The sequence below is a fragment of the Balaenoptera physalus genome (assembly GCF_965194825.1).
Source record: "Balaenoptera physalus genome assembly, chromosome: 13".
NCBI classification, from domain to species: domain Eukaryota; kingdom Metazoa; phylum Chordata; class Mammalia; order Artiodactyla; family Balaenopteridae; genus Balaenoptera; species Balaenoptera physalus.
The window spans coordinates 53,186,946-53,212,769 of record NC_138892.1 but is presented as its reverse complement, the minus strand read 5'-3'; the positions used below and the strand labels follow the sequence as shown (position 1 = coordinate 53,212,769).

The following is a 25,824-nucleotide window of genomic DNA, read 5'->3' as shown; positions in this document are numbered from 1 at the left end:
CAGCATTCATTTTTCTGTTCATTCATTAGATATTTATTGTGGCTACGAAGAGGGGGTAGGACTCCATCTGTAACTCTCTAGGGCCTTAAGAAGCCAGACAATAGTGTTCATGAATTCTAACTAGGTTGTATTGCCAAGTTTTGCTCCTCTCGCCGCAGTGTCACTGGTTAGAGAGCGAGGACATCAGAGTTTAACTTCTCATTTACGGCACCAATCCATGCATGAGCAAAATGGATACAGCCATCGGTTTGAAGCACAGCCCTGCAAACAACATCCACCCCGGCGGCCAATCTATCTGCCGCGGAGGCCGGTGGGCGGGGTTTATGGAAGCCGAGGGAAGGACGGGATCGGTGGGAGGAGACCTGGGAGTGCGGAGTTGAGCCTGCGGCTAAGTGACAGAGACAGGAAACCCAAGCCACTGCCGATGGGGGAATATACTCCCTTTCCTTCCTGAAGGGGCACGGGGGTCGGGGCGGAGGTACCTAGTTTCTGCCCCAGGTAGGTGAGGCTGTGATAGACCTTCTCTGCCGCGGCCAGGTGGGCCAAGGCCGCCAGCAGCGACAGCCAGCTGCCCCCCGCGCTCTTGTTGGCCTCTCGTTCCTTCTCCACATTGTCCTTGGCCTTGTCGTAAGAGAAGATACCCAGGTGAGAGAAGAACGTCTCCAGCACCGCCTGTTCCACCGGGACCGGGGCTGCCAGCGGGATAGACTCCCCCATGCGAGCTGCGCTCCAGCTCCACCCACGTGGCTCGCCTCTCCCTCGCACTTCCGGGTTCTCAGGGAACGGGCGCACGAGCGTGCGTGCGCGTGACCGCCGCAAGCGGCGGGCTCGTGAGCGCGCGGCCGCCTGGACCGCGCCTGGGCCTTAGAGAGGACGCGGATAAGGGTCAAGGCGGGAGAGGGATGGCCGCTGCTTAGCTCCTGAGCGACTCCAGTGCTTCGGTTCCCGCAGCTCTGACTATTCGGACCCTCAGGGCAGAGCGCGAGGCGGCCACCTCGCTGCTCCGTGGAGCTGACGGCGTTCTGAGGTGAGCTGAGAGGCCCCTCCCTGTTAGACTGCGTCAGTGCTGGTGACGTCACGTTTCCGTGACGTCAGTAGTTCTTGTCCTAACATCTGGCCGGGGCTCGGCTGGGGCCTGAGGCGCGTGGCGAGGTGAGCCTTGGGCCTGGAACTGTGCTGGCTCTCACAACAAGGGGTCTGTAGTCCTCATTGCTTTTAAACCAACTCCAGTATGTGGTTTATAGAGTAGAAGCCTCAGGTGGGTAAGGTTTATCTCTCACCCCCATGTCTGGTTTTCACCCGTGGTGGGTTAATTCACGCCTCTGTCAGGTTCTAGTCATCTCGGGTTCGTGCTAACGAAAGGGCTTCCGAGCAGAGCTGCTCCTAGGCTTCGCCGTACTACCCACACTATATTAGGCTTCCTTAAAAAGTTCTCAGAATGCAGGCTACGTTAATGTAACTTCTGCTAAAAAATCTGAATTGATGTACTTTCTCATTCAGATTAATTACAAATCCTCGAACATTTAAGAAACACCATAAACCCAGCTCATAGGTATGTCCACTGCTTGAAACACTACCCCACTGCTCACTTAGTTTTTACCTCTTTGTTTTTTTTTATTTTATACACTTTAGTCATAGTGTATTTAAGCACGTATATTTTCATGTGTCTTTCCCCTACGAAGTGAACTCCCTAAAGCACAATCTAGGGTTCATTCACCTTTATAACTTTTTCATCATGGATGGTACAATGATTTTTGTTAGACAAATGAGGGAATTGGCCTATTTTCATTTTTTTGTCAAACGAGATCGGTTCTGCCATCGTTACCTTTTAATGCAAATCCCATAATTTGATTTTAATGAATATATAGCATACCTGTTGTTTGCTCTCAAGAATATAATTGGGTAAGATCAACTTTGTTAACTGTGATATAAGGTGAAATTTTATATGTTATAAAGTTGAAAAAGGAGGCAGCAATGGTATCTTTTTGGGGGAATCAGGGAGGCTTCCTGGAAGAGAATGTGGTGGTCCTTAGTGAATGAGTAGATGTAAGTAATCAAAAAAGTGCAGTACTAGCACCAAAACCGACAGACAGTGAAAGAGTGTTATAAAGACCGTAAACATACTCAAGTAATATAAGAATTCCTTAGATAGTAAAGGTGGCATCATAAATCAGTGGGGAAAAGAAAACTTATTCAATTTATAAGTGAAGGAGACATGATTATGGGGGAAAAAAGACTTTTGCCCTGTATCCTGCAACAAAAAATAATTACATGTGTAAAAAACAAAACATAAAACTGACACAGCCATGTAAAGCAACTATACTCCACTTAAAAAAATAGAGAAGAAAAAAAAAAGTCTAACAGAATAAATTACTGTGTAAACTCAAAAAAACAAAAAACCATAAACAAACTAGAAAGAAATACAAGTGAAAATTTAATTGATCTAGAAATAGAGAAGAACCTAATTACAAAAGAATTGGAAGAAATTACAAAGGAAGAGATTGGCTTGACTGTAAAAATTTAAAAATATCGCAATACCAACCTGGGGGAAAATATTTGTACTGTATGTCAGATAAAGGTTTGATGTGCTTAACATGTCAAGATCTAGGAATCATAGAAATGCAGATTAAACTACTGTATTTTTCACCTATCAGATGTAAAAAAAAATTTTTTTAAGTGCTGGTAAACATGCAGTGACTCTGTTCTTATACACTGCAGATGGGCGTGTCGTTTGGTATGACCTTCCTGGAAAACATTTGGCAATGTATATTAAGGTTAAATGAGAGTATATGCACAGTGTCTAAAGTAGATGCTTAATAAATATTAGTAATGCTTATTATTGTTACTATTATTGTTATTTTTATCATTAGCATCATCATACCTTTTAATCAGCAGAGCACCTAGAGTAATAAATACCTTGAATTTATCATCTTTAATAATAGCCAGTTATTCTACCAGCAAAACAAGTTTATTTGGGAATAGCCAGAGGAATTGCAATTCAGGTTATGGGAACTGTGGTGGACCACAGGCAAATCCAGAGAATATGGAAGGGGAGCTTGCTTTTATAGGGAAAAGGGGGGCCTTGGTAGGGGCTATCATAACTAAAGAGTTCACCGGAGGAAGCTGGCAGTCCAAAGTGTAGAGGCTTCTCATTGGTCGGGGTGCTACAGTCTCTGATTGGCTGGGCTGTGGTTGGCCAGAAAGATGGTTTTCTTCTTCCTTCTGGATAGTAAAGTAGGGAGTACCTTCCTGTGGGAGAGATGTAGGGGTATGTCTCTTCGAATTTGGAGTAATTGATGATACACGGCTGTGAGAGCTCTCCCTACAGGTGTGTCCTGACTCCAATTTTAGCTGATGTTCTTTAATTCCACAGGCTTAATGGATGTTTGTTAAATATTTGATTGGCTGATTCTCCTTGTCTCATAGGAATTTTATAGGAAAAAGATACTGAGTTAACGACATGATAAGCTGTTAAAACGTTGATGTTACAAAGATAGAAGTTACCTTAAATGGTCATCTGGTTCAAAAAAAAAAAATGGTCATCTGGTTCAGCCCATTAGCAGGACATTTTGGACAGTAGCAATAAATGTTTGCCAATGATGATATGTTGACTCCATATCAAATAACCCCAAAACTTAGTGACTTAAAACAATAAAAGTCATATATTCCCTCTCACAATTTCTGTGAGTCAGGAATTCAGGAGTGGCTCAACTGGGCATTTCTGTTTCAGTGTTTCATAAGGTTGCAGTCAGATGTTGGCTAGGGCTGTGGTCATCTGAAGACTTGTTTGAAGCTGGAGAGTCTGCTTTCAAGGTGGCTCTCTTACATGTCCAGTGGATTGGCACAGGCTGTTGGCCACATGGGCCTCTCCCTGGGATGGCTTGAGTGTCCTCCTCACAGCATGGCTACTGGCTTATCCTGGAGCACATGATCAATCTGATCGACTAGAGCAGAAGCTGCAACGCTTCTTACGACATAGCCTTGGAAGTCATACATCACCTCAGCCATATTCAGGACCATCCTTGATTGACTTTGGGCAGACTAGGAAAAGACATGAAGGTTAGGAAGTAAGGTTCAGTGGAGGCTACCCTGGAAGCTAGCTACCACAGATGATGATGACATTTCCAGCATGGAGTATTATCTGTCTTCTTAAAAATATCTAAGGATGGAAGCTCTTAACTGCTCCATTAGTAATATTGCTCAAGAAGTTGTTTCTTAACATCAGCCCTAATCTCTCCTGTTAAGTCTAGAAAAGACCATTGATTTGATACTGCTCTTTACAGAGTCTTTGAAAATATCCCTAGTGACAATGCCAGTGACAAAACCATTTTAGTGATAACAACCGATTTGGGAGGCAAAATGATATTAAAAACAGGCAAGGCATTTATTCATTCATTTATTCAAACATCCATTTTTTTCATTCATTTGATAAACAGTTGACTAAATTTTGTGTGGTTGAAATACACATAAAACAAAATATACCAAAAATAATTTTATAATTTAATGATTATTCCAGTTAATTCCTACCCCAGTTTTTAAGTATTTGGGCTTACTTCCTTTTTGCTGATCTGTTTTCTTCACATTATACTAACATAATAATAAAACTGTCATTGATTTAGCACTTGCTATATGCCAGGTGCTTTACGTATCACTAATCTTTCAACTCATCTTCAAGGCAGGTGTAGCTATCACCATTTGATTATGGAGAAGTTAAGTAATTTGTTCAAAGTACGCACAGCCAGTAACTCGCAGGGTGAGATGCAAACCAAGATCTGTGTCTCTTTTCTCCACAAACTTGGCTGCTGTTAGTGAGTTATCCCCAGATACATATGTCTCCCACCATATACATATGCCTCCCATCTAAGAGGTAAGAGACTTCCACATTGTTATTCAGGCATTTTCAAATTGTTTCTGCAGTTATCTCCCTTTTTATATGGACAATATGGTTGAAAAGTATGATTTTGGTGAGAAGTCTCTTTTAGCTTACGAAGAGGAACCAGATATATGATATGGAACAACCTCTTTCATTTTCTCTTTGGATTATTTACTAAAAGATACCATACAGTTAGCAATACATTATGTAGCTCTTTAGCACCTTTCAACTAAATTACTTTCCCTGTTGTATGTTTTAAAAGTCTGACCACCACCACCGCCAACAACCCTTTTTTGTACACTTAACTTCCCATTTTGTTTTTCTACACATGTAAATAAAATGTGATTTTGAAATCACAAGTAGGGGATTATACAGGGTAGTGAGTTGAGGAACGAATCCAAACTTAGAGAAAGAATATTTTAGATCTATTCTCTAAATAACCATTGCCTAATATTGGTATAGAGCTGCGTTGTCCAATATGGTAGCCACTAGCAATATGTGGCTATTTACATTTGAATGAATTGGAACTAAATAAAATTTAAAATTTGGCTTTTCATTTGCTCTACTACATTTCCAGTGCTTAGCGGCCACCTGTGCCTAGTGGCTACCATATCGGGCAGCACAGATACTGACCGTGCAGCATACAGAATCTTAGTTCCCTGACCAGGGATCGAACCCATGGCCCCTGCGTTGGGAGCGTGGGGTGTTAACCACTGGACTGCCAGGGAAGTCCCTGAAATTTCTGCTATTACATAAAGTTCTGTTGGACATGCCGGAAAGAAACAATGTCATAAGAAAGAATGTCACAGATTAAAACACAGATTTAAAAAAAAATAAGCCAGGGACTTCCCTGGTGGTCCAGCGGTTAAAACTCCAAGCTCCCAGTGCAGGGGGCCCGGGTTTCGATCCCTGATCAGCGAACTAGATCCTGCATGCCCCAACTAAGGATCCCACATGCTGCAACTAAAGATCCCACACACTGCAGCGAAGATCCTGCACGCGGCAACAAAGATCCCACGTGCTGCAACTAAGACCCAGTGCAGCCAAATAATAAGCCAAAAGGAACAGCAAGTTCTGTTATTATTTTAATCCTATTTCATACGTTCTTCTTGACAATATCCATATTTATGTTTTCTCTTTAAAATGTTACACGAACACGTATATATATAAATACAAAATAATTATAGCTAAATTTTTTGAGTGTTTAATAAATTCCAGGAACTGTGCTAACTGCCTTCTATGAATTAACTCATTTAATGCTTAGAACAATGTTATATTCATTATGGAAAATTTGGAAAATATTTTTAAAAAGAGAGAAAACCAACCTTAATCCCCAGACCCCAGAGATAATCACTGTTGACATTTCTGGTGGACGCTGCGGTGTGCTGCCCAGATCTCAAGATACAGCTGCCAAGAATGTTGGCTGCTGATGACTCACAGTTGAATTCTTCTCCAAAATTGCCTCTGTGAAGGAAACTGCCTCACGCTAGGTTATATCCCCTCCCTGAGGACAGTCCAAATGCCATGACTGATCACTTGTGGAGGTACAAGGCACAGTCCCTCAGTTGGGACAGTCTGGGACATTCAGCTTCAGAACTTCCAATGGAACCAATGAAAGCCTCTGTGGCATCTGCCCTGCAGTTCACCTTCTCCCTCTGCCCAGTCCTGCCTGCGCAACAGGTGCTGCTCCTCAGAGCAGTCTCCACTAAGCCAGCTGCAAGCAAATCTCTGCCTCAGAGTCTGTTTCCTGGAAAACCCAACCTAAGTCAACATTTTCAGAGTATAAGTTCCAGTTTTTTTCTTTTTGCATATATCTGTTTAACTTTTAAAAATCTATCTAGAGCTTGCCTGGTGGCGCAGTGGTTAAGAATCTGCCTGCCAGTGCAGGGGACACGGGTTCAAGCCCTGGTCCGGGAAGATCCCACATGCCACGGAGCAACTAAGGCCATGTGCCACAACTGCTGAGCCTGTGCTCTAGAGCCCACGAGCCACAACTACTGAGCCTGTATGCCGGAACTACTGAAGCCCGCGCGCCTAGAGCCCATGCTCCGCAACAAGAGAACCCACCGCAATGAGAAGCCCGTGCACCGCAATGAAGAGTAGCCCCCACCCGCCGCAACTAGAGAAAGCCCGCGCGCAGCAAGGTAGGCCCAACCCAGCCATAAATAAATAAATAAATAAATAAATTTATTTATTTTTAAAAATCTATCTAAACTTAGGTCACCCCAACAAATTTGATGTTTTCTCATCTGTTGTTTTATATGTTAATTTTTTAGTTGATAACATTTTATGAATAATTTTACATGATGCCACTAAGTATTTTTCTGTACCACAGTTTTTAACAGCTACCTGGGATTCATATGGCACGTTACACTTAGTCTTGCATTCTTGAATATTTTGGTGTTTCCTGGTTTTCACTGTGGCAAACCCTAAAACTTGGCAGACCAACACTCATTGCCAACTTCCCTCTCACTTGCCTGCTTCTGGGGTGGGAAAACCAAATATTCCCATGTATTTTGTTTTCCTAGCCTTGCTTACACCTGGGAGTGGTGTAAGTTTCAGCCTTCGAGAAGTAAGCTGAAGATTTCTGAGGTTGAGGGGGAAGTTCCAGGAAACCTTTTGCCTTCCAAATAAAATGGCACAGCCAGAACTGGTGTCATCTCTTCTCTGTTCTCTCTACTTTTTAAAGAATAGGATGTCTGGAGCTGTGGTAGCCATCTTTCATCCGTGGGCGAAAAGTCAAGAAAATGAACGACTTTTAGCCTTGAGATCGCTGAACATTTAAACCAGTGCCAGCAACTACCTATCTCTGGATTTCTTGTTATGATAAGGAAAAAAACTATTTTTTTAACCTACTTATGTTTGGGTTTTCTGTTACTTACAGCTGAAATCATTTATAAATGTCACTATCCCTGATACTCATGATTAAAGGTAATGCAGTGATAAACACTTGAATGTAGGCACTTGAATGTAGGCACTTGTAGCAACAACTTAACATAAAAGTCAGGGAAGAAGAGAATTAGGATCTTTCATTTCCAGTGTTTCTTCTTCTCGACCTTATGCAGCTCTCTCCTTAACCATCCCATTTTCCTTTTCTTGTGGGGACCAGAAAAATAATGCACATAAGGCTTCCTAAAGTCTTCCAAAAGGCAGTAGTAGTTAGAAAAGGAAATAGACCTTTTATAAATTAGAATAGTATCTCTTCAAATAGGATATTTTAGCAAACGCAGCATGCCTTGGAGTTCATACCCACTAATACAGAATCAGCAAGGATTTTTTGGAGCAAGTACTGTGTGAACTGGGTTGTATTTTAGACTAAGTCATGCATTAACTCTCTATGTATTCTACTGGAAATCATTAAGGTCTCTGGGGTTGGGATATTTTATCCCCTCAGGATAAACAGAGAGACTCAAAGAAGATGAACTGAACTACTGTTTGAAGTAAAAGGAGCAGCGCTAAATTACGAAACAGATGTGAAAATTGTGTTTGATTTCAGCTTTCTAGTGGCAGGCACTTGACAGTGGAAAACCTGAATCTGGTGAGTCTGCCTCCATGACTCCCATACCCAGTCTTGAGGCTCTTTGTAATTTGGCAGCCCCAGAAACCTTAGGTTGGCTTGTTCTGGTTCAAAGTAAAGCATGGGGATGCTTTTCGATATCATAACGAATCAGAGTATCTAAGACCTGAAGTGTCCAAGATAGGGATGCTCTGGCTTGTTCCCAGTGGTGTCTTTAGGATGGAAGATGGCTCCAGATCTGGCCAGACTGCCAGCAAGTTGCTCCAGACTAGACTTCCATTAATGAGCATGGCCTAAAACTGGACTGGCAGAAGCAACAGAGAGAAAAAGCAACCCAAGGAAATCATGTGTCTGATAAGGGGATAATATTCAGAATGTATAAGGAACTCTTACAATTCAACAACAACAGCAAATAGAATCCAATTTAAAAGTGGGCAAGGAAGATAAACAAATGGCCAAAAAGCATATAAAAAGATGCTCAACATCACTAATGATTAGGAAAATGCAAATCAAGACCACAGTGACATATCACTCACGCTCATTAGAATGGCTACCATCAAAAAAACAAAACAGAAAATCACAAGTGTTAGCGAGGATGTGGAGAAATTGGAACCCTTGTCCCCTGTTGGTAAGAACATAAAATGGTGCAGCCCCTATGGAAAACAGTGTGGTGGTTCCTCAAAAAACTAAAAACAGAAATACCGTATGATCCAGTAATCCCCCTTCTAGGTATATATCCAAAAGAAAGGATCTCAAAGAGATATTTACACACCCATGTTCATAACAGTGTTATTCACAATAGCCAAAAGGTGGAAGCAACCCAAGTGTCCATAAACAGATAAATGGATAAAGAAAATGTGGTATATGCATAAAATGGAATATTTTTCAGCCTTAAAAAGGAAGGGAGGAAGGGAATCCTGTCACATGCTACAACATGGATTATGAGGACATTATGCTACATAAAATAAGCCAGTTAGGAAAAGACAAATACTGTATGATTCCACTTATGTGAGGTATCTAGAGTAGTCAAACTTAGAGAGACAAAAAGTAGAATGGTGGTTGCCAGTGACCAGGAGAAGGGAATGGGGGATTATTATTTAAGGAGTATAGAGTTTCAGTTTTGCAAAATGAAAATGTTCTGGAGGTCATTGCACAATAATGGGAATGTACTTAACACTTAGGAGGGGATCAAGATCAAAGTGTCCCACAATGCTTAAAATACCTGTTTACTACCTTAGCCCATTATTTGCTGACCCCTGCAAATAATATTGTTCATGGCACATTTTGCATTTTTGTATTCTTTTGGTGTATTCGATTCAAGCAATAGGAACCACTCACATCATTTTAAGCAGGAAGGGATTTAATTCGGGGAATCAGGAACTTACAAAGTTATTGGAAAGGGTGAAGGGATGAAGTGGGGCCTGCAGGAATGATTACTAGGACAAGACTGCTGGGCTGGTTTACCAGGGAAGCTGCTACCTCTGCAATAATCAGAGAGACGGGGAATCAGGGGACTCCACTGGAACTGTTGAGTTCAAAGACATCCCACTGTAGCTGTTAATCCAAGGATCAGGAGGCCACTGCTGCTCCTGTGACTACCTCTCAACGCCTGTGGAGTTAGTACCTAGACACTGAAATAATGTACCAGAAAAGCCCAACGTGTTCACAGCTGAGTTTGCCAGCAGAAACAAAGCAGGTGGCTTCAGCCTGTGATCCACCTTCTAACTGACAGAAGCAGAACCCTAACTGCAGGGAGATGGGGGAGGTGTGGTTTTTCCTCCTTTAACACCTGCAGTGTAAGAAGGCACACTAGAGGTTTGGCATGGATCCTGGGGACCCACCTGGATTGTAGCTTTAGGCACTTTCCAACTCTTCTCATCTTTGGCCAGCTCCTTATTCCTTTATTTGAGAAACCTTCTCTGACACTCACTTCTCTGCCTCCACTCTTACTGAATAGGATGCCCTTTTGTGAGCTTTCACAGCTCTTCACTCTAGCTTTGCAATGTGTATATCACTCCATATCATAACAGCCTGGTTTCTTCCTCCACTAGGTTACAAGCTCCTTGAAAACAGAAACTTGGTGTATATTTGTGGAGAATAGTAAGCAGTTTCTATATTGTAATATCCCAAATAGCATTTCTTTTCCTATTTTCTTTGTTCCATACTTTTGTGTACTGATATCTGTATATAGTAAAAGCTAAAAAAAATGTTAACTTTCTGGCTTTCTTTTTGGCAGAGCAAAGAGAAGTTCCACCAATACTCTGTATGTGTGTATCTTTGCCTGTCTCTCTGTATACCTATATAGGTTAATAAATGGAACAGCTAATGTTTGAACATACTCAAGTGAGAAGTATATATAATCCTCATAACCATCCTATTAGGTAGATATTATTTTTATTCCCATTCTATACATGAAGAAGCTGGGGTTTGGAGAAGATAAGTAGCTCATCCACAGTTACACAATAAGTGGTAGAACTGCAACCCTCCAGTTCCAATAGCAAAATTTGTACTAAAAAACTTTATTTTATTGAAGTATAGTTGATTTACAATGTTGTGTTAATTTTTACTGTACAGCAAAGTGATTAAGTTATATATACATTCTTTTTCGTATTCTTTTTCATTATGGTTTATCACAGGATACTGAATATAGTTTCCTGTGCTACACAGTAGGACCTTGTTGTTTATCCATTCTGTATATACTAGTTTGCATCTGCTAATCCTAAACTCCCAATCCATCCCTCCCCCATCCCCCTCCCCCTTGGCAACCACAAGTCTTTTCTCTATGTGAATCTTTTTGTGTTTCGTAGATAAGTTCATTAGTGTCGTATTTTAGATTCCACATGTAAGTGATATCATATGGTATTTGTCTCTCTTTTTCTGACTTACTTCATTTAGTATGATAATCTCTGGGTCCATCCATGTTGCTGCACATGGCATTATTTCATTCTTTTTTATGGCTGAGTAGTATTCCACAGTATATATGTACCACATCTTCTTTATCTATTCATCTGTCAGTGGATAGTTAGGTTGCTTCCATGTCTTGGCTATTGTAAATAGTGCTGTAATGAACATTGGGGTGCACGTATCTTTTTGAATTATAGTTTTCTCTGGATATATGCCCAGGAATGGGATTGCAGGATCATATGGCAACTCTATTTTTAGTTTTTTGAGGAACCTCCATACTGTTTTCCACAGTGGCTGCACCAATTTACATTCCCACCAACAGGAGGGTTCTCTTGTCTCTACACCCTCTCCAGCATTTGTTATTTGTAGACTTTTTAAATGATAGCCATTCTGACTGGTGTGAGATGATACCTCATTGTAGTTTTGATTTGCATTTCTGTAATAATTAGCCATGTTGAGCATCTTTTCATGTGCCTCTTGGCCATCTATATGTCTTCTTTGGAGAAATATCTATTTAGGTCTTCTGCCCACAAAATTTGTACTCTTAACCATTATAATTGTGATGATGATAATGATAATGATGACAGCTGATGGTTCCACACATTGTGCTAGGCATTTTGCATTTATAATCTCAAGCTGTATATTTCCTTGCATAGAATTGATGCTTAATAGTTGTTACAGTGTGGTAAAGTAGACAAAGCTCTTGATATCTGTGGTCTCTTCCTGGCTCTGCCACTAATGCACTGTGTGACCTCAGGTAAACTCCTAACCCTTCTGGGCTCCAGTTTTCTCCTCTGCATATCAGTGAATAATCTTTAAAATACTTCTAGTTCTAAAATTCCAGAACTCTGTGAATAAATTCTACTTTGTTTTTCATTCAATAATTATTACTTCTGTATAGTGAAACTTTTCTCACCCTCTGAATTCTAAGCTCCTATGGGATTTCAATTTTGTTTTATTGTTTTCTCACATCTTCCATGGTACCTAGTCCAGGGGTGTATATATAGACACATAGATTGAGATCTTTCTAAGGGGAAATATCCATCTTCACAGGAGGCTGTACTTACTGTCATATGTTACTTTCTTTTGGGGATGACATTCAAATGTAATTGAGGGCTGCCTCCGAGAAATCAGTACTCAGCACTTCGGGAAACATTTCTGTAGTCAAAGATAAGATTCTTATCCTTAAAGCAGAGCTGTGGTCACTGCCCAAGCGTCTACTCCTGTGACTGAATGTGAAAAGGTTTCTTTTATGAAAATTGTGTTGCATGCATATAAAAGGGTCTTGGCCTGTGGATAATGCCAGATACAGTAGGGAGTTTTCTACAGGGGACCAGTTTTTATTCTGCTCCCTATGTATCTCTTATAGGGCAATCAGAAAATCACAAATCATTCCATAGTTTTTCTCAATCTTTGAGGAATCACTTTTTTAGAAAATGAATTTTAAAAAGAAAAAAACGAACTAAAATTCTCTCTAAACATATGAGTGACCTATGCACAATGCAAAATGTTTCTAACACTTTGACTTTACATCTGTAGTTCAGTCTCAAGAAAAAAGTTACCATGAGTACAGATTAAACGGGAGAATTAAGCCAAAAAGTGTGTAAGCAGGGAAAGAAAATAAGTAACTTTCTAAAAATAGTTATATTTAGCTGCTATTTTACATTCTAGGGGAACAGCAAAATTCACCTCTGGGGTAAATGGAGATTTTGTTTGAGGAGAGAAAAAAAAAAGATGGGCCTTTGGGGATTGTGAGTTAGTCTATATGGGGGACGGTTTGACTATGAGAATTACATTGCTAGGAGTAATAAAATTACAGCGATTTGGACCTGCAGAACTCAGAAAAGAGATGAAGGAGAAGGAAATCTGAGTAAAATGGCAGCAGGCAGAGCCTGAGAGGAAAATATAGTGAGAAATTCCCTGTGTTGAAAATGGCCATAGAACTTTTGGGTACTTATATTTCCTATCCTGTGATACAGAATACTACTTACTCTTATAATTCCCAGACTTTCAGTAAAAGTCTTTTATAAAGAACCACTTGGATGTAATGGTGCTTGGGGGATAAATGAGGAGGGGACGGTGGTCACAGCTAGGATGAGGTGGGGCAAAGAGCAGACAGCAGCCACTGGAAAGCAGGAATTTAGAGATGATCAAGAATTCCTTCTTAGGGGCTTCCCTGGTGGCGCAGTGGTTGAGAGTCTGCCTGCCAATGCAGGGGACACGGGTTCGAGCCCTGGTCTGGGAAGATCCCACATGCTGCGGAGCGACTGGGCCCATGAGCCACAACTACTGAGCCTGAGCGTCTGGAGCCTCTGCTCCGCAACAAGAGAGGCCGCGATAGTGAGAGGCCCGCGCACCGCGATGAAGAGTGGCCCTCACTCGCCGCAACTGGAGAAAGCCCTCGCACAGAAACGAAGACCCAACACAGCCAAAAATAAAAATAATAAATAAATAATAAATTAAAAAAAAAAGAATTCCTTCTTAGAGTTGGATAAAATATGGTATAAATAATGCTATAATAAACATCTTTCGTTATTATTGTAAAAAAAAAAAAAAAAAAAGAATTCCTTCTGAACCTTGGGGTATCTTTGGGAAATCATACCTGTGAATTAGAGTCAGGTAAACTTAGAAGCCTGGAACACTTGAGGTTATTCCACACTACACATGAAGGGTTAAAGCCTGATCCCCAAGCAACAGGAAAACCCCCAAATTGTGCAGGGTCAGCATGGATGGGTCGACATGCTCTTCAAGGACTTGAATACAGAGAATTCATAGAGAAAATTGGAGACGGATATTAAGAACCATTCATCTCACTGGAGAAACTGCATATTTAAAAACAATAACAACAAAACAGAACTCTGTAACCTGTTCGTATGTGGATCTGTGCATTTCTTAGTAACTGTCACCATGGTAGCAAGGCAGTTTGACAGGGTGCCGCCTTAGCACAGTCCGTACAGAGGAGTACTGTCTTATACCTTCTTTATTTGTGTTGATCCTATATCGCTGACTGTTACCCTCTGACACTTCTCTCCCTAGTAGCATCATGCACAGTGCTAGGAATATATTAGGCACTAAAACATACATACTGATGGACTGAATTGAATAAATGTTATTTCTGCTATGTCTTCCTTTCTAAGCTGTAGAGACAGGTCACCCAGCAGAAGTTTGGTTTAAAAAATGACCCCTGGGAATTCCCTGTGGGTCCAGTGGTTAGGACTCTGCACTTTCACTGCCGGGTTCAGTCCCTGGTCGGGGAACTTAGATCCCATAAGCCACGCAACAGAGCCAAAAAGAAAAAAGACTCATATAATGATCTAGGGGATCAAAGCTAGGCCATTTTCCTGACTGGGCTGGCCCAACATGGATTTCAGGTTGAGGGGGTGAAAGGACAGAGATTAGGTACTCTGAGACACTGTCTTATTAGAAGACTAACATGTAAGTGGCAAGTAGACTAGTAAATTAACTTTCATCAGTGAGGCCACTCAAGGCCCAGAGGCTTTTTTTTTTTTTTTTTTTAATGGCTGTGTTGGGTCTTCATCTCTGTGCGAGGGCTTTCTCCAGTTGTGGCAAGCGGGGGACACTCTTCATCGCGGTGCGCGGGCCTCTCACTATCACGGCCTCTCTTGTTGCGGAGCACAGGCTTCAGACGCGCAGGCTCAGTAATTATGACTCACGGGCCCAGTTGCTCTGCGGCATGTGGGATCTTCCCAGGCCAGGGCCTGAACCCGTGTCCCCTGCATTGGCAGGCAGACTCTCAACCACTGCGCCACCAGGGAAGCCCCCAGAGGCTTTTTGTAAAGACTTGCAGTGCTGTTTTCTGCCTGGATGCAAAGACAAGCTTGGCAGCAGTTCCTCAAGTGAGTAATGTCAGGTCTGAGTTAAAGCCGTGAGGACAGGGAGTTCCACAGATTTGAACTTCAAACTGAGAAAGCTTTTTAGGCCCCTCCCCCCACCTTATATTCAATTAACACTCAGCCTGGGAAGCCTCCTTATTATAACGCCTTGAGTGAATGATAATCTTTTATCATAGCCTTTTCGTGAATACATTCTTACATTTCAGTTTAATTGTCATCTATATAATTGCTCTGCATTTCAATGACTTTCATTTCTATTTTTAATGTTTTGTTATTTCACATTTCTTTTTTAAAAGGTTTAAACGTAGGCATAGCCTCTTTATTTTAATAGCCAGGGTGCCCAAATTTGCCACTGTAAAATCTGGGTCCCTGTAGTTTCAACAAATCTCCAGCGTGTGCCACCTCCAGATTATAGATTGATATTCCAATCATGTTCAAGGCTGAAAACAGCTGCAAGAATTTGTCCTTAGAATTCTTTAGCAGTACCTTGATAAATCCCAAATTTGGCTAGTCTGGTGGATCAGCTACTGGGATGTGGTTATCATCATGATATCACCCCACTGGGACAAACTGAGTGGGACCAGCCTCTTATGGAACAAGCTGCAGAGGTCACTGTTCCCAGAGAGGAACAGGTTAAATCCTTCCAACCCTGCTAAGGAATTTGACCTAGTTCCTTGAAATTAGAGTGTAACTGGAAAGTATAATTGGTTGCAAATGTGTTTCTTTCTTCCTCAAAATTACTTTTGAACCCCTGTGAGACAGCGATCGCATGGACTCAGGTCACGGCCGTTAATAAGCTTGACTAATTCAATACGAAATTTAGGGAGCAGACAAATAGTGTGACTTCATTTTATGAAAAGAATGTTTAGGCCTCTAGTTGTGAACGTCTGTGGAGATACATACAGCTGATGTGGTTATAGTACTCACGTCTCCTATCTATTTTTTTGCTGCTGTGTTCAGCACAATGGCAGGCACGGGGGCTCAGTGAATGTTGAATGAGTGAGGGAATGAATTTGAAAAGCTCCTCACAATCTGACTCCTACCTAACTGTCCAGTTGTGGTATTTCCTACTGCCCCCTCCCCAAAACATGTAGTTTACACTTTGGCAAAATAGCTGTTGAGTTTCCTAAAAATCTGTCCTGCTTTCCCACTTCTGTACCTTTGCTGTTACTGTACCCACTACCTGGAATGCTCGTCTCTCATATCTCAGACTATGAAAAAGTTGCTGTTTTCCAAGCCTCATCTCAGATGCTACTTCCTTCATGAAAATTTTACTGATTATCTCAATAACATACAAGCCTTTTTGCCTTGTAACTCTCATAAAACTCTGTACCTCCTGTTCATTTATTATCAACTACTTTATCATATAATTATTTCTGTAGTTAACTTATTATAAGCTTGCTGTATAGTAAGCTTCTTGAAGATAGGCACACTGAGTCTTATTAATCTTTACAGTGACTAGCACATAGTTGGTACTCAATAATTAGTTGTTGAAATAATTATGGTATTCAATTTTACTAATGCTGTACTATGAACCCCAGCAAATATTTTTTATCATTTTTCTTAATAAAATATAAATGTTCTCATAAATCGACACTATTTAAACTCCCAAATAGATTGGAGTTGTATCTTTGTCAACATTTTCTTTTTAGTTAATTCTAGGAGATTGGAACACTCATTAAGACAAAGGGATTCTCCCTTTGTGTTTTAAATGATCATGGACTTGTTTGGGTCTTTTAGTGCCATCGTTAAAATTCAGATCTTGTGTTCCTCGGAGAAGGTCGTTTGAGTATTTTTTCGTAAGTATTTATGTATCATTAAATTCTTAACTCCTCTGATCATTCATTCCTGTCATTCTCACCCACGTTACTAAAAGGTGGCATTTCCATCCATTTATCCATTTACATGTAAGGCAAAGGTCTTCATGGAGACCCTTGGGGCTGTGCTTTCTGCATATTATTAAACATTTTTTTCTACAAATGACCTCTTCTTGACACTTAATGATAAAACCAAAGATTCTCTTCCAATTTTTAAAAATTAGCTATCACCACATGCAAAGCCTAAAGAGAGAGGAGATGAGGCACAAATTATCTAAGAATTAAGGCTGGAAGTGAACTGAGAAGCTTCCCTCTTAAAAGCAAAAACACTGCTATGGGCTTTATTTCCTAAAACTTCTAGTCCTCCTGAGGAAGGTATGTAATATCTCATTCAGGAGATTCTAAGGATTTAAGACAAAAGGTATAAAGTGGTGGACAAAACTATCCTTTTCAAAATTTGGGATGGTCTTTATTCTGACCAGTGTATGGGTAGCAGTCCTGGATTACAACTTTCCAAGTATCCTAAAAGGATTAATCCCAAAATAAATGCTCCTTCAGTCAAACCCTCACCAGTTTTTATTTTGAATAAAATTCTCTTTTTACCACGCTCCTTCTCTTGCTTATAATGGTGACTCTGACTGTGTCCTCTCTCTTTAACACTCTCTCCCCATCTCCTTTCCTACTCATATTTATGTCCTTGTTTTCATTCTCTTTATTCTAATTTATATCATAATATTGGTCATAAAATACTTTTACATTTTTAAGGTAATTTCATAGTCTTCCTGTCTTAATAGATGTTTTTCAAAACATCTATTTCTTATTGAAAACATCTGTTGAGCATCTATGATTCAGCCAGATCCTGGGCTAGGTAAGGAGATATAGTCATAAACAAATCATATAAGGCCCTGACTTCATGGAGCTTATAGTCTACTGGAGGTAGTCTTGCCTTGGCCAAGACTGATTACAAGAAGAAAAATTTAGGTTAAATTTTACTGTCACCCCCTTGCATTACCTCTCCAAAGAGGCAATGAGATAAAGCTTTTTTTTTTTTTTTAATTTATTTTTGGCTGCATTGGGTCTTCGTTGTTGTGCTGCATGGGCTTTCTCGTTGCGGAGCACGGGCTCTAGGCACGCGGGCTTCAGTAGCTGTGGCACACGGGCTTATTGCTCCGCGGCATGTGGGATCTTCCCGGACCAGGGCTCGAACCTATGTCGCCTGCATTGGCAGGTGGATTCTTAACCACTGCGCTACCAGGGAAGTCCCCAAAGCTTTGTTTTTTAATCATGGGAAGTTGAGGAATCTAAGGTAACCAGCCAGAGGGTCTAGAAGAAGAAAGATGGACAAAATGATTGCTTGCCTGGGAAGCTTGGCTGGGACAAAGTGAAGGTCCTTGCAGCCTGGTGGCTCTGCAAGACCTCAATGCTGGAAACTACTGTGAGTCTGAGTATATCTGAGTATGGGGGCTGAATTCCTGGCTTTAATTACAAACAGGAATTCATCATTGCTTAGATCGTACATCTATAAGACATACAGATCCCCTCACCAGCAAGACCCAAGAACAAAGGCTTGTCTGACTACGGTTATCTTGCAGCTCTTCTAAATTGAATTTTCCAGATTTAAATAGCTGAATCTACTAGTAAGCTTCTGAAAGGAGCCAGTTCATTTGGTGTCTACAGCAGAAGCCGGCAAACTGCCACCTGCGTGACCAGTTAGCCTGCAGCCCGTTATTTATTTTTTAACAGCTTTATTGAGATATAATTCACATACCATACAGTTACCCTTTTAAAGTGTACAGTTCAATGGTTGTTTGGTATATTTATTGAGTTGTGCTATCATCACCCCAATCACTTGTATAACATTTTCATCACACCCCCCAAAAAACCGTCACTCATGAGCAAGTTAATTCCCCTGTCCCCAAAGCCCACCCAGCCCTAGGTAACCACTAATCTACTTTTTGTCTATAGATCTGCCTATTCTGGACATTTCTTATAAGTGGAATCATACAGTAGGTGGTCTTTTGTGACTGGCTTCCTTCACTTAGCATATTTTCAGGATTTATCCAGGTTGAGCACAGTAACACTTCATTCTTTTTTACTGCCAAATGATCCATTGTATCAGTGTTTCCACATTTTGGTTATGATGAATAATGCTGCCATGAGCATTTGTGTATTATGTTTTGTGTGGACATATATTTTCATTTCTCTTGGGTATATACCTAGGAGTGGAATTGCTGGATCATGTGTAACTCTATGCTTAGCCATTTGAGAAACTGCCAAAGTGTTTTCCAAGGCTACTGTGACATTTTACATTCCCACAGTAATGTAAGAGGGTTCCAATTTCTCCATGTTCTTGCCAACACTTGTTATTATTTGTCTTTTTGATTACAGCCGTCAGGGGATGAGGAATGGTATCTCATTATGGTTTTGTTTTGCATTTCTATAATCTGCAGCCTATTTTTATACAGCCTGAAAACTAAGAATGGTTTTTACGTTTTTAATGTTCAAAAATTCAAAAGAAGGGTACTTATCTGAAATTTCAATTTCAGGGTCTATAAATAAAGTTTTAGGGGAACACAGCCACACCCATTCATTATGTATTGTCTGTGGCTGCTTTTCTCCCTACAACAGAGTTGAATAGTTGCAACAGAGACTGTATGGCCTGCAAGGCCTAAAATATTTACTATCTGGCCATTTACAGGAAAAGTTTAGCAAACCCTTGTCTATAGTATAGTTGGATGAGACTGCAAAGGATCTAGGGTAGGAAGGAGGAAATATGACTACCCAGTAGAAATGGATTTTTTTATTTTTATTTTTTTTTTATTTTTGGCTGCACTGGGTCTTCACTGCTGCACACGGGCTTTCTCTAGTTGCGGCGAGCGGGGGCTACTGTTCGTTGCAATGCGTGGGCTTCTCATTGCAGTGGCTTCTCTTGTTGTGGAGCATGGGCTCTAGGTGCACGGGCTCCCGTAGTTGTGGCACGCGGGCTCAATAGTTGTGGCTCACGGGCTCTAGAGCGCAGGCTCAGTAGTTGTGGCGCATGGGCTTAGCTGCTCCGCGGCATGTGGGATCTTCCTGGACCAGGGCTCGAACCTATGTCCCCTGCATTGGCAGGTGGATTCTTAACCACTGTGCCACCAGGGAAGTCCTAGAAATGGATTTTTTAAAAATAAAAACAGGATGCAAGTGGGCAGAACAAGGGAGCAAATCAGCATGTTATGGAGCTTAGGGAGACTACAATATTGTCACTCGAATCACTATTATAAGATCCTTCCAAATCTGGACTCTCCCCTTCTTGCAGTTCTCTCCCAGAGTTCTATTCCTGATCTACTGCTCTGATTATACATTGTTCATCAGAAACCTCCAGGGATTTCCCACACCCCCAGATCTCTTATTCAGGACCACTTAGCCAAGGTCCCGCATGATCTGCCACATCCTAATTTTCCGGTGCTCACCTTCTATCGAAGACACCTAGCCTGAATTTCAGGATTCTGTGCTTTCACTCATACTTTCTTTTCTGCTTGGAATGCTTTTCTCTTCTTCAAACCTTAGACACATTTTATTATTGTTATCATGAAATATTTCAAGCATACAGAGAAGAGCGTAATATAGGAATATCTGTGCACTCACCACCAAGCTTTGTAAAATCTTACCGTTTTGCCATGTTCTTTAGTTTGAAAAAAATATTACACGCTTAGATATTTTTAAAACCTCCTCAAATACGAAATCTTCTAAGTTAGGCCTCCTTGATGCACCCAAACAGAATTAAACTCTTCTTTCTGTGATTTCCTGTAACCCTTTCTTTATACCTCTATCATCTGACTTATTCTACCCTTGTAAAATATCTTAAGTATTCCTTACTATTATCATTCCCATAGAGTAGTACAGAGATGGTTTTAGATAGTCCAAGGAAAAGACATTTAAAAAAATTTTTTTAAGTCTTTACTGAGTTTGTTACAATATTGCTTCTGTTTTATGTTTTGGTTTTTGTGGTTTTTTTGGCCCCAAGGCATGTGGGATCTTAGCTCCCTGACCAGGGGTGGAACCCGTACCCCCTGCAATGGAAGGCAATGTCTTAACCACTGGACCACCAGGGAAGTCCCACAATTAAAATTTTTTTAATTGTGTTTATTTTAAAATGCACATTTTTAAGTGCACATTAGAAATATGTAAAAAAAAAAAAAGAAATATGTAAACACAAGTATTTTAAAATATATATCTGGAACATCAACTCCATGATTTCCCAAGATATTCTTTAAGACACGGCCAAAGTAGGTAGAGATACTAGAAAAGTATTGAATAAATAATGATGTTAGGAAAATATGGAGTAAATAAAAATACAGATGATATGGCAAAAATTTTGTAGGTTCTACTCAATTCAGCTTAGAGAATTGAGCTTATTAGAACAAGAACCCAGTTTTATTTATTTTTGTATACCCTAAGTATCCAACTAGCTCTGAATAGATGCTTATTGAGTTGAATTGATTTCTCTCTGGGACAGTGAGACCCTTGAAAATCATATGAAACCTCCTAAATGGCAGACCACATTTAAGACATTGTCCCCACATTGAGTGTCCCCGGCACATATGCCAGGGACAGGTGGTGCTTTTTACCCTCTCCCTTCCCTGTCCATTATGACAAGTTGCCCCAGTTGGGGCTTGGTAAATATGAAATAATGCTAATAATATTCATCATCTGAAGGAAAGAGGACTCAAAGCTGCTAGAATGCTCTCCTTAGTATCACTTCAACAGACCAATCTCAGCAAATATCTGTTTGTGGGACATTTTTAGAGAAATATTTCTCAGTCTCCTTAAAAATCATATTTTATGGCATCTTTTCATTATTATTAACACTGAACCATCTGAAGTCACATTGGCAACTGAATTTGGTCTTGAGACTTGGCAGCGAGGAATCATTTTGTTGTGTAGCAAGCCCAAAGCATGATATTAGCCAAGTTATGTCATACAGTTACAAAACTGCTGTCCCGTCTTCCAGCTTTTCTGAGTAAATGTGGCCCTTTCAGAAGTTTCGCTCCTCCTAACCTAAAATGACCTTATATGCTGTCAAATATCAGAGAATCCTCATTATGATTAAATCTTTCACTTTATGTATTTCCTTTCTTATATAGCCTGTGTTTTGAGGTGGTGTTTTGGGAATATTGGGAGTCAGGGGAATCCCTGAGGCCTCTTAGTCACAAAAGAAGATCAGAACATGTCAAAAGTTTGGTTTAACCCCCAAAGCTTGACTACTATTGGACTAGATATGCTTCTCAAAGAAGCCTAAGAAGCTTCTGTAAGTGGCTTTAACTTTTGTTTCCTAACTCCCACTGCTAAGGCACAGGTCTTTCCTGATCTTAAAACTCCATGCTGGGACTGGTTTCTAAGCAGATACAACCTTATTACTTTATCATCCAAATGAGGACACTATTGAAAATAAAGCAGAGGGTGCTGGGGAAAAAAAGACATAAACCACCCAGGGAAATCGTGAGGACAAGTCACCGACATTTTGAGCCCCTTATCCTCCGTAGCAGAGCCTCTCAAATTGGGGTCTAGATTTCAGCTTGAAAGTCGGTGGGGTTTCTTAGGAAATCTAAAGTTTTGTTTTCATTTCAACAAAATGCCCGTGTTTGCGTTGTCTGTGTTGATCCATTGTTTGTCCCTAAGTGGGAGAACTTTAATTGTCCTTGGCCAAAAAGAGAACAAAAGCAGACTTCATACATAGTGACATGTTCAAGCTAAGGGACAGTCAGAGGTCAGCATGGCCTGTACATGAAGATGTGTAGTAGTTCTGAAAGAGAAGAGTGAAATGTGATAGCAGCATACTGAACTCAAGAGCCTGTGTGGTACATTCTACTGTCTTCATTTTGCTAGAGGAGATGGAGTTTGAGCAAAATATCACACATTATGTTAATGATATTAATTTGCATTTAATTTTGTAAACTTTTAAATTGTATATTTCTGTTGATCTTATAAGAGCATATGGAGCTTTCTCACACCTAGATTTATGTTAGTACATATTAAAGACACCTGACAACAAGAATTAATTTAATTTTGAAGGTCAGCAGGAATTTTAGAAGTTTAAGAATCAATACTCCTAGAGCAAAGTTTTGCTTTTCTTTCTGTCTTCCTAGTCCAATTATGCCCCCTGGTGGTTATAGTTGCTACTAGAAGTAGAATACTTCCTTTATAAATGTGTCCTTTCCAAATTGATTTGTCGGTCAGCTGTGCAGAAGACAGAATAATTTCCCTGTAGCAACAGTGTTATAAATAATGGCCACTATTGCAGGGTAGCCCACAAAAACCCACAGTGGCCCTATGCCATTTGATCTACACCCTCTACCCTCCTCCGCTGACCTCCTTGCTGGCAAAACATACAAATCACCATATCTATCATCACTGCCACCACCACTAAGTACTCTGTCCCCATCACCACCAAAAGTAGAAAGAGGAGGGAAGGGGGTTAGTGCCTTGATCAAATCCATCATCTTTATTTATAGGCGACAACTTATGCCCTGAAATCCTACACCCCTCCTGGGATCTTCAAAGGAGTGGACCACCTAGAAGGAAACTTAAAGGTTTCTTTGCCTCTCAGAATCTTGGGGCAAATATTAATCTAACTTCCTTTTCTCTTGTCCCACCTGTAGCCCCTCTTAGTTCTCCAGGGTCAAAGTCACCTTCCAAGTAGAAGACAACAAGAAAGGAAAAGCAGACCAGAAAAATAATGGAAAGAAAACCCTTTGCCCTATGGTTTCTCCAAACCCAGAAGCCAGAACTTTCTCAGATATGTAATGAATACACCTTCAAAGCCTTATCTCTTCCGAGCTTTGTAACTTTCCCTTTGTAACTAGGGACCGACTGGAAGGGGAAGGGTTGAGGGCAGAAGCAAGCTGAGTCTGCTTGGTGTTCATATACCATCAGCACTTAAGTGCTCAGCCGTTATTTGTGCTGTGTGATTCCAGAGGCCCCTTCCCAGTAAGGGACAGTGACAGTGTGGACCCTGTTGTGTCTATACAGATATAAATCCCATTTTAAAGAGGCTGGGAGAACTCTGTAGAATGCTATCGAATCCACTTAAAGTGACAAAAGGGAAAATTTATGTGATTTTAACAATGTAGAAAAAAGCTAGAAGAACATATAGACAAGTAAAATACTTGTGCTGGTTAAAGTGCCTGATTGTGGTGAATTATTTAATTTGGAATTACCTTAACATTGATACGATGTTGTAAAATTTTATTTAAAATAAATGAAAGTGTTCTTGTTTTATCTGTTGCTACATAATAAACCACTCCAAAACTTAGAGGCTTAAAACAACACTTTATTTCTTAAAAAGTCAAGCTCATAGAAACAGAGAATATAAAGTAGTTGCCAGGGGCTGTGGGGTAGGGGAAATAGGGAGAGGTTGGTACTTCTCCAAACTTTGAAGGGTACAGACTTTCAATTATAAGGTGAATAAAGTCTGAGGATCTAATGTATAACATGGTGACCATAGTTGATAACACTGTATTATATAATTGAAATTTGCTCAGAGAGTCGAACTTAAATGGTTCCCCCCCTCCAAAAAAAAGATAAATATGTGATGTGAGGGATGGATTAACTTGAGGGGGGGGGAAATCCTTTCACAGAGTATAAGAATATCAAATCATCACGTTGTATACTTTAAATGTCTTACAATTTTATTTGTCAATTATACCTCGGTGATGCTGAAAGAAATCCAACCCTTTATTATATCTCACAATTCTATGGATTGGCTGGGCAGTTCTTCTACAGGTCTCACTTGGGGTCTTTCATGAGTCTGCTGTGACGTGGCGGCTGGAGCTGGTGCTCCTGTCTGTGGTCTCCTTCTGCATGTTTCTTTAGCACATCCTTCACCCAACACAGAAGAGACACTTTGTGCCAGGCACTATTCCAGGCGTTGGGGTATAGTACTCAGTAAGACAAATGAGGGCCAGACCCTCATAGATCTTACATTCTTAAATTGTTACATTGCAAAAAATGCATAACAAATACACTATAAGGTGATGTAGGTGGGTGGGAGGCTACTTGGGAGTGATCAGAGAAGCCCTCTTTGAAGTGACATTTGAAGATCTGGGGAAAAAGCATTTGCTAGTCAAATGTTCAGGGCTTGAACAACTTGGAGATTTGAAGGAAAACCACAAAGGCCGGTGTGTTTAGGGAGCAGCGAGTGAGAAGAGTGATTGGATTAGGTCACAGAGGTAGTCAGAGGCCAGGTCATGAAGGGCCCTGAAAGCCATGGTAAGTACTTAGGATTTCATCTTGGGTAATGGGAAGAAAAGGGAAGGTTTTAAGTCATCAGTTGTATTGATTTCCTTGTTCAAAAGAACAGTCCACTCTCCTTTTTGAGAAACGATTGTAGAGGTCAAGGGTGAAAGCAGGGTGACTAAATAGTTTATTGTAGTAGGTGATGGAGGTTTGGACATGAGTAGTAGTAACTATGGGAAGTCAGCAGATCACTCATATATTTTGAAGGAATTTCCAATAAGCACTGTTGATGGATTGTGTTTGAAGAATGAAGAGAATGGAGAAAACACAGAGGTCTCCCAACTATCTCTTTTGAGTGGTAGCGTGAATGAAGTACAATTCACTGAGGAGGAGGAGACTGGTGGAAGAACAGATTTCTTTATTTTGGGGGAAGGCAAGGAAGAAAATTTTAAATTACATTTGAACATGTTTAATTATATTATGCCCACTCAATAATTTGTAATTGAACTATATGATTTAAGGTTCATCCAAATCTGTGCAAGAATAAGCCACGTTATAACAAAGTGCCATGCTATCTGGGAAATTAGAATTAATGACGTGTATTTAAAGTATAAGTTCTTAAAGCAAGTTAGTGTTTCTGTT

General features: G+C 40.5%; 1 protein-coding gene and 1 long non-coding RNA gene across 2 annotated transcripts in view; one reads left to right on the top strand and one right to left on the bottom strand.

Annotated features, from left to right (window-relative positions):
- Positions 1 to 717, bottom strand: part of KICS2 (KICSTOR subunit 2) — a gene marked incomplete at its 5' end in the record, with an annotated part of 29,127 nt that extends 28,410 nt beyond the window's left edge. Inside the window, one exon of the mRNA XM_082422854.1 lies at positions 483 to 717. Within this exon, the coding sequence (XP_082278980.1) occupies positions 483 to 717 (235 nt within the window). The remainder of the gene's footprint in view (positions 1 to 482) is intronic.
- Positions 718 to 891: 174 nt separating this feature from the next.
- Positions 892 to 25,548, top strand: LOC309642041. The gene is made up of 3 exons (XR_014252929.1): positions 892 to 1,027; positions 6,715 to 8,411; positions 23,607 to 25,548. It is a non-coding gene; the product is annotated as an uncharacterized lncRNA (long non-coding RNA).
- The last annotated feature ends 276 nt before the right edge of the window (positions 25,549 to 25,824 follow it).